We start from the raw sequence: 8,863 nt of genomic DNA on the forward strand, positions 1-8,863 counted from the left end.
ATATAATATAACATAATATAATATAATATAATATAATATAATTAATAGAATAGACTAGACTAGACTAGAATAGAATATATAGAATTAATATAATATAATAATTCTTTCACTTGAACCCAACAGCACCAGGCATGAACCAGAGCAATTTCCAGCTTCAGAACCACTCCTACTTCATTCCCTCCTGAATTTTCCCCCATTGCCCAGGATGTTTTTCCCCAGAGCTGCTGCTGCTGCTGCAGTGACCTTTTCTTTTAGCACTGCTCAGGAAGAGCAGGAGCCTGCCTGGCTGTGGCCCAGCTGAGTTTGTCTGTGCTCTTGCAGGCACTGGGCAGACGTTCTTCAGGACAAACAATGGCTTCAGTATCCTGAGCAACGAGGCTGTCAGAGGGTGAGAGCTCTCACAGGGCCACTCCAGCCTGGGGAAATGCAATATTGTTTTCAGGAAACAGAATCAGCCCTTGAAATGCAGATGGACTGATCAGAGGAGGATGAAATGCCAGATTTCGGTGTGTGAATGGAGGCACTTGTACCTGCCTGGGGCACAGACAGTGCTCCCTCAGATGCAGGAGGAGAGCCCCTGGGTTGCTGTTTGTGTCTGCTCTGGCTGGGCAGTTATCCTATCCCTGGTGCTGAGAGCAGCTTTGCAGGGAAAGTCTGAGCGGGAAAGAACAGCTGAAGGCTCTGGCTGCAGCCCCTGGAGCTGGGGTTGGGCACCAGGGAATATTTGGGTGCTCCTGGCACTTTTTAGGTTCCATATTTTAGGTTTTTTAGTTCATCCATATTTTTGGGTGGTGGTTGCAGACAGACCTGAGGGGTGCAGCACATCCAAACTCCCATTCCCTGGATATTTCCCATGGTTCGAGCCACCCTTTGCTCTGTTCACAAGCTGATTTTTCTCATCCAGGGCCTTCTGTGCAGAGAGCAAAAGCCCTGCTGAGGTGGAGCTCTGTGTTTCCCTTCTCCTCCTGTGGCAAGCTGCCTGTGCTGGCAATGGTAAAGCCCGGGGATCCCCCCTGATCCCTGTTAATTAATGAGAGATTCATTTGGCATTTCTGGGCTGGGGCTGGGCATGGCCACCCCTCTCCCAGAGCACCTGCATCCATCCAGGTGTGGTTGGAACCCAAATTTTGCAGGTCAGAGGAGGTGTTGGGTGCAGGATGGAATTTCCACTCTCTGAGCATTTCCAATCCACCCAAGGGGTGGGAAGCAAATTCCCTGTGATTTTTGCTGCTCCTAAGATAATACCACTTGCACAATTTTCTCTGCTTTAAGCAGTTACACCTGCAAAAAGTGGAGTTTTACAGAAGAGAGGGCTGAATTTGTTTAGAATTATCAATCCACAGTGCTTGGGCAGGTACCTGCCTCTGCTTTTAGGGAATACCCAGCTGGGTGAGAGATGGGTGGTAAAGTGGAAATGCAGAATATTGTGTTGACTTGTGGGGTTCAGCTGTTTAAATAAAATATTCATACTAAAATAAATAAATAAATGAAATGAGGAGGCCAATGAGTGACATTGAAGAGATTTTCTGTCCCTTTCCAGAGGAAAATCAGCGTGTGCTGCTGGCCCAGGCCGAGGTGGGTGCCCAGCTGCCCGAGCTGCTCTCCTGTGGCACAGCCCAGATCCAGAGGGAGACCCTGGCCCTGATCTCCCTCTACTCTGAGCACGAGGGGGGCCGGAGGCTGCTGGGCAGGCAGGACCTGAGCAGGTGAGGGCAGCAGGAAAAGGTCCTGGCAGGGCTCAGAGCTGCCCCAGCTCAGGGGACAGGGGACTCGGGGTGGCCTCATCGCTCTGCACAGCTCCTCAAAGGCTGGGCTCTGTCTGCAGGGACTGACAGAGCCAGAGCACACAGCCTCGAGCTGTGCCAGGGGAAATACGGGTTGGATATCAGGGAAAAGTTTTTTACAGAAAGGGTGATAAAGTTCTGGAATGTTCTGCCCGGGGAGGTGGTGGAGTCCCCATCCCTGATGTGTTTAACAAAGCCTGGATGTGGCACTGGGTGCCAGGGTTTAGCTGAGGTGTTGGGGATGGGTTGGACTCGATGATCTTGAAGGTCTCTTCCAACCTGGTCATTCTGTGAGTTCTCAGAATTCTGGGAATTCCCAGGGACCGGGGAGGTGCTGCAGTCCCCATCCCTGATGTGTTTAAGCCTGGATGTGGCACTGGGTGCCAGGGTTTAGCTGAGCTTTTGTTGGGGCTGGGTTGGGCTCAATGCTCTTGAAGGTCTCTTCCAACCTGGTCATTCTGTGATTCTGGGAATTTTGGGAATTTTGGGAATTCCCAGGGAATGGGAATGGTGGAGTCACCATCCCTGATGTGTTTAACAAAGCCTGGATGTGGCACTGGGTGCCAGGGTGTAGTTGAGGTTTTGTTGGGGCTGGGCTGGATTTGATGATCTTTGAGGTCTCTCCCAACCCGGTCATTCTGTGGATTCCTGAGGGGTCACAGTGGCACTGAGGCTTCTGCCCCATGGGGACAGGCCTGGCCTGGCAGAAGTGGGAATTGGATTTTCTGATGTCTGAAATAAAGGATTTTAAATGAATTCCTGTAATTTGGAGTCCCCTCCTCCAAACCCATGTGGCACTCAGGCAGAGCTCACCCTGTGCCTCTAAAATCTCCTGGACTGCAGCTGAGAGTCTGTCCTCATTCAAAAATTGGGATTTGGGGTTATTTAGTGTTGCCATGGCTCACTGAGTGGGGAGGAAACCCCATTGCCTTTGTCCCTTATCCTGCTGCTTTTTCCCTCTGAGAAATGTCCATTTACTGCTTTGGGCTAATAATGGGTGCTCATTGTTCATTTTCCTGGGGAGGAAAGGTGAAAGGAATGAGTCACATCTCAGAGGTGCTTAAAGAAGGCAGATTTAACTGTGGCTTGAAATACCAACGACCAAAAAAAAAATAGAATTTTGATCTTTAATGATTAAACCAAGGCTGACACCAATTTTTGGTTGTTTTTTATATTATTTTAACACCAGATGGCTGCAGATTTTGATGGCATTTGTCAAGTGCGCTGATGCAAGGGCTGAGAGTGCCATGAACATCCTGTCTGACTTAAGTGGGGAGGAAAGGTAATTTATTTCAATTCCTCATTCATTTCTCTGAAGCTGTGCTGTGAGCTGTGTGAAATGAGCCAGGGACAGGCTGTTGGCCACCTCTGCTGTGAGCTTTCCATTGCTCTTCTCTTGCTTTTAGCTGTGTTTTTTTACTAAAACTTTGGGTTTTTTATCCCCCAACAGGTTCCAAGCCCAGTGTCGGGCCACGTTTTCCACGGCTGTTTCCCCTTTATTCACCCAGCTGCTGGTAGGGAAGATCTGATTTTGTATTTCCAGTTTATTTTTGTGTATCCTGGGCAAAGGGATTTTTCCAGAAAATATGACTGTGACACCTTGGGCAGCTGGGGTTTGCCAGAGAGCTCCTGGAGTGCCAGGGGGTGGCACACACACCCAGATGTGCTGGTTGGGGCTGATTCTGCCTTGAAAATAAAGTGAAAATGAGGGAAACCTGCAAACTTTGGGCAGCTGGGGTTGAGCAGAGAGCTCCTGGAGTGCCACAGGGGTGACACACACCCAGATGTGCTGTTTGCTGGTGGTTGGGGCTGATTCTGCCTTGAAGATAAAGTGAAAATGAGGGAAATCTGCAAACCCTGGGCAGCTGGGCTTGAGCAGAGAGCTCCTGGAGTGCCACTGCCCATGACCAGAGGGGTGACACACCCAGATGTGCTGCTTGCTGGTTTGTTGATGGATTTGTTGTTGATTTTGCTGTAATTGCTGTGATTCCTGAATTGCTGTGTTTCCAGGTGTGTGCCAGGCAGGTGTGTGCCAGGCAGGTGCCCTGGGCAGCCCTGGCCCGTGCCCTGGCCGTGCTGGGCAGGCTCTGTGCAGATGTTGGGCTGAGGGCACAGCTGGCTCAGAGCAGGGAGTGCTGGCAGGCCTGCCTGGAGCTGCTGGTGAGGGAAATCCCCAGCCCTCCCCTGTCTGTGTGTCCGTCTGTCTGCTCCCCTCCCAGCCCTGAGCCCTTCCCTCTGAATGGCATTTTGGGGGGGGTCTCAGAGCTGTCCCCCTCAGCTGTGGCCCTTCACAGTGGCTCCTTCCTGCTGGGAGCTTCTTCTACAGGTCAAATAAAGGATTTTTCCTTGTGGGTCTGTGCTCTTCAGCACAGACAGTTTAAAATTCCAGTTTTAAATTCTTCAGCACTGAAAGTTTAAAATTCTGCACACAAAGTTTAAAATTCTTCTTTAAAATTCTTCTGCACACAAAGTTAAAAATTCTTCAGCACAGAAAGTTTCAAATTCTTCAGCACAGAAAGTTTCAAATTCTTCAGGACAGAAAGTTTACAATTCTTGTTTAAAGTTCTTCAGCACATGAAGTTTAACATTATTGTTTAAAATTCTTCAGCACAGAGAGTTTCAAATTCTTCAGCAGAGAGACTTTAAAAATCTCATTTAAAATGCTTCAGCACGGACAGTTTGAAGTTCTCGTTTAAAATTCTTCAGCAGAGAGAGTTTCAAATTCCAGGACTGTGACACCGTGCAGGTGAGGCTGTGCTGTGAGCACAGTCCCCAAGCCCTGAAGGTTCAGGGGGTGGCAAGGATCTTTGTGACATCCCAGGTTTGGGGGTGCAGCTTTGGGTCCCACACGTGGGTTGGTGTCACTGGGTGCCCTCAGCTCTGCTCCTCCCTGAACTTTTCCTCCCCTGGAGCTGCCCAGGAAGGGCCTGTGCTGCCCTGGGAGCTGATTTTGCTGCTCTGTCCCAGGATGGGTGCCCCGATGCCAGCGCTGGGTACCAGCAGTGTGTGTTTGCCCTGCTGGGGCTGATGATGAACCTGCTGCTTGAGTCCAATGGCACCATCCAGGTAAGCAACATCTGGGAATTTAAAAAAAAAATATTACAGTGTTGCAGGTTCTTTTAAGGGTGGGTGATAATTTAGGTAGGCTGAGAAGTGAAAAAAGCTACAGGATTTTCTCTTCTGCCACCATTTCCAATATATAAACAGCCATGAGGAAAAACCAGTGTAAAGTGCACAAATTATCTTTCCATGGTGGTATAAATGTTTTCTTTGGCATCCCTCTCCAGCTGTGCCGTGTTCTGAGGTCCTGGTTCCACATTCCCAATTATCCAAAGCTCAGGATCCCATCAGGAATTCCCCAGGGTGCTGCAGAGCTGGCGTCTCCTGCTCTCCCCTGATCTCCAGGGGATTCCTTTGGCCTTGGGCTCATTTCTGCTCCAGGCCTCCCAGCCCAGCCCCAGCTCAGTTTCCCTGAGATTTCCTTGAGTTTTTCCTCAGTTTCCCATTTGTTGTTTCCCCTGTGTTGTTTCCCCTGTGTTGTTTTCCCTGACTTTTCCCTGAATGAGTTTCCTCTGTGTTTCTCCTGACTTTTACCTGAGTATTCCCTGTGTTGTTTCTCCTGTGTTTTCCCTGTGTTTCCCCTGGCTTTTTCCTCAGTTTCCCCTTGAGTTTCCCCTGAGGTTCCCATGTGTTTCCTCTGTGTTTTCCCTGAGTTTTCCCTGTGTATTTTTCCCTGAGCATTCCCTGTGTTATTTCCCCTGACTTTTCCCTGTGCTTTTCCCCTGAGTTTCCCCCATTTTCCCCCAAATTTCCCCTGAGTTTTCCCCATTTTCCCCCTGAGTTTTCCCCATTTTCCCCCTGATTTTCCCCTGTGTTTCCCAGGACTTTGCTGTGCCCATCAGTGGCAGGTGCCTGGCTCTGCTCAGCCACCAGGACGGAAGGATTGTCACAGTAAGTCACCCACAAAAGCTGGGTTTGGGGCTCTCCTGAGCTCTTCAGAGCCAACTTCTGCCCTGTGCAGGAGGTTTTGAAGCCTCAAACGTTCCCAATAGCAATAAAGAAATAACAAACCACTTTTATATTCACTTTTATGTGGTTTGATGCAAGAGGTTTTCAAGGCTCCCTTGAAATCTGCTTAATGGAAGCTCTTAAAAACCACTTCAGTGTGGAACCTTTAAAAACCAGTGGAGAAGCAAAGCAGCCAGAGCAGTTTGGGTGTTCAGCTGTTCCCTTTGCAGTTCTTGTGTGGGAATTGCAGCTGGAATGGGGGGGGACTCCAGGGAGAGCAGCTCCTGCAGGCAGGGGCAGATGGGGGCTCTGAGTCCCTTCCTGAGCTCCCAGGAGCTGTTCTGAGCTGCTTCACCTCTCTCAGTGCCTCTGCTCTCTACCAGGAGTTTGTATTTTTATTTTTTATTGAATGAACACCCAGGGTCCCAGTTTGGGTTCCTCTCTCCCTGTGCTGAAGCTCTGCTGTGCTCAGTTTCCGAAAAAGCCACATCCTAAAGATGTTCTTTGTTAGATCCTGCAATTCTGGGATTTCCTTAATTCCTGTGAATTTCTCCTTTCAGCACTTCAATTATTTCAGTTTTACCATGCAAGAACAAACCACTTAAGCTGCCTGGGCCAATAAAAGTTTTGTTTTGCTTCTCTTTCCCCCTGGTTTAGAGAGCCACTGGAGTGCTGAGCCGTGTCCTGCCAGCATCTCCCTCAGCAGTGCAGGAGGTGGTGACAGCAGGAGTGGTGAAGAAAATGCTCAAATTCTTGAAAGTAAATCCAACTTCCTTTATTTCTGCCTGCATTGTCCCCTGAGCAAATCTGCCTCCCCCTGGCTTTATCCTCCTTTCCCTGGAGGCTGTGTCTGCATCCTTGTCCATTGTAACAGTGCTCCCAGGCTTCATTTTAAGCCTTTTAAATTTTTATTTAAATTCTTAATTCTAATTCTTCTTTAATTTCTTCACTGTGTTTGCCCCCTCAGGCTGGGGGGCAGCTCACATCCAGCTATGCCATAAAGACCCTTTCCATCTGCACCAAGAGCAGCAGGAGAGCTCAGGAAGAGCTGCTGAAGGGGGATAAAAGTAAGTGAAACTTGTGATTTCCTATTAATATAACCCCTGGTTATCCTATTAAAATAACCCCAGGCTCGGGGCTGTCTCTCCCTCTCTGGGCTGGATTTATCCAGCCCATGTTCAGTGATCCTGAATCTCAGGATTCTGGCCTGAGATGTTGCTGCTGCTCTCAGGTGTCAGAACCCAGGTGAGCTCCCAGGTGAGCTTTCGTAGCTCTGGATGCACAGGAAGCTTTTTTTATGTTCCTTTTCCCAGGCGTTCTCTCCACAACAGCATCTCAGCTTTAAGGCAGTTAATAATAAAGCACTGGGATGCTCTTCCAGGGAGGAGGTGGAATCACCATTTCTGGATGTGTTTAACAAAGCCTGGCCATGGCACTTGGTGCTACAGTCTGGTTGAGGTGTCAGGGCATGGGTTGGACTTGATGATCTTAGAGGTCTCTTCCAACCTCATTATTCTGTGATTGTGTGATTGTGTGACTCTGTGACTCTGTGACTCTGTGACTCTGACTCTGTGATTCTGTGATGTGGCACCTTCAGCTCTCTGTGAGAGAGATCTCTGCCCAAGAGGAGCTGAGGCAGCTCCTGGTTGCTGAAACTGCCATGAAATCCCCTCCTTCCCCAGCTTTTCCAGGCAAACAGCACCAGAGTCACTGGTGCAGCCAGCAGGGAACAGCTGGAGAGCTCTGGCTGTGTCTGACAGAGTTTCCCCCTCCTGCAGGGTTCCAGGTGAGCTCTCTGTGAGTGGAGTGAGTGGAGCTGAGACAGCTGAAATTGCCACAAAATCCCCTTGTTCCCCAGCTTTTCCAGGTAAACAGCACCAGAGTCACAGCTGGAGCAGTTCTGGCTGTGTCTAACCAAGATTTCCCCTCCTGCAGGGTTCCAGGAACAGCTCTGCCTGTGTCTAACCAAGATTTCCCCTCCTGCAGGGTTCCAGGAGCAGCTCTGGCTGTGTCTAACTGAGGTTCCCCCTCCTGAAGGGTTCCAGGAGCAGTTCTGGCTGTGTCTAACCAAGATTTCCCCTCCTGCAGGGTTCCAGGTGCAGTTCTGGCTGTGTCTAACCGAGATTTCCCTCTCCTGCAGGGTTCCAGGAGCAGTTCTGCCTGTGTCTAACCAAGGTTTCCCTCCTGCAGGGTTCCAGGTGCAGTTCTGCCTGTGTCTAACCGAGATTTCCCTCTCCTGCAGGGTTCCAGGTGCTGCTGGGGCTGCTGCACTCCGGGGATGAGCTGACTGTGGGCAATGCAGCTTTCTGCCTCAGCCAGTGCCTGCTGCTGCCCGGGGCTGCCTCGTCCCTGCTGGGCTCTGGGGTGGTGCAGCTGCTGCTCAGGCTCGCTGGGGGTGACGCTGCCAGGACCTCAGTGCAGCAGAACTCGGCCATTGCCCTGGGCAGGCTCTGTGTGGCTGAGCCAAGGTAAGGCCCTAAACCTCCTTTTTTCATTTCCCTTTTCTGTTATTTCCCTTTTCTGTTATTCTGTTGTAGTTATTCTGTTCTTTCCGTTATATTTTTTATTTCCCTATGCTGTTATCCCTGAGAAAGCAACCAGGGTAAGCCAAATCTAGAGTTGTTGTTTTTTAGAAATACTCCATTCTAATTCCTTCCTCCAGCCAGAACTCCCCCTTGTGATCTGTCCCCAAATCCTTTGGGGCTCCTGGGGTGCCAATTCTGTCCCCGCATCTCCCAAGGTACTCACTGACCTGTGCTGGAAGAAATGCTGCTCATTTGGGATCTACAGACCTGTTAGAAGTCTGCAGATCCCAAATTAGAGTGGAGAAAATATCAGCCCTGAGATTTGTCTGAAAGAGCAGAGATAGAAGGGAAACTCTTTCTTTTCTTAGTTTTGTTAATCTGAAATTAACCGATTTGAAGGATGTTATTTATGTGCCTTTCTGAGGGCAATAATAACCTAGAAACTCTATTAAGAGTATCTGCATTAATTCAGTGTTTTTGTTATTATTATTATTATTATTATTATTATTATTATTTAGAAACTCTGTTTTATGTTGAATAAATTAT

General features: G+C 49.1%; 1 protein-coding gene across 1 annotated transcript in view; it reads left to right on the plus strand.

The window, feature by feature from the left end:
• Nucleotides 1–8,863, plus strand: part of TTC12 (tetratricopeptide repeat domain 12) — a 16,335-nt gene that overhangs the window by 6,133 nt on the left and 1,339 nt on the right. The window contains exons 10-20 of the mRNA XM_031062410.1: nt 322–388; nt 905–993; nt 1,541–1,706; nt 2,974–3,066; nt 3,235–3,298; nt 3,795–3,944; nt 4,752–4,850; nt 5,667–5,735; nt 6,450–6,551; nt 6,760–6,859; nt 8,035–8,260. Coding sequence (XP_030918270.1) covers nt 322–388; nt 905–993; nt 1,541–1,706; nt 2,974–3,066; nt 3,235–3,298; nt 3,795–3,944; nt 4,752–4,850; nt 5,667–5,735; nt 6,450–6,551; nt 6,760–6,859; nt 8,035–8,260 — 1,225 coding nt within the window. The remainder of the gene's footprint in view (nt 1–321; nt 389–904; nt 994–1,540; nt 1,707–2,973; nt 3,067–3,234; nt 3,299–3,794; nt 3,945–4,751; nt 4,851–5,666; nt 5,736–6,449; nt 6,552–6,759; nt 6,860–8,034; nt 8,261–8,863) is intronic.

Source organism: Geospiza fortis, unplaced genomic scaffold (genome assembly GCF_000277835.1).
Source record: "Geospiza fortis unplaced genomic scaffold, GeoFor_1.0 scaffold183, whole genome shotgun sequence".
NCBI classification, from domain to species: Eukaryota; Metazoa; Chordata; class Aves; order Passeriformes; family Thraupidae; genus Geospiza; species Geospiza fortis.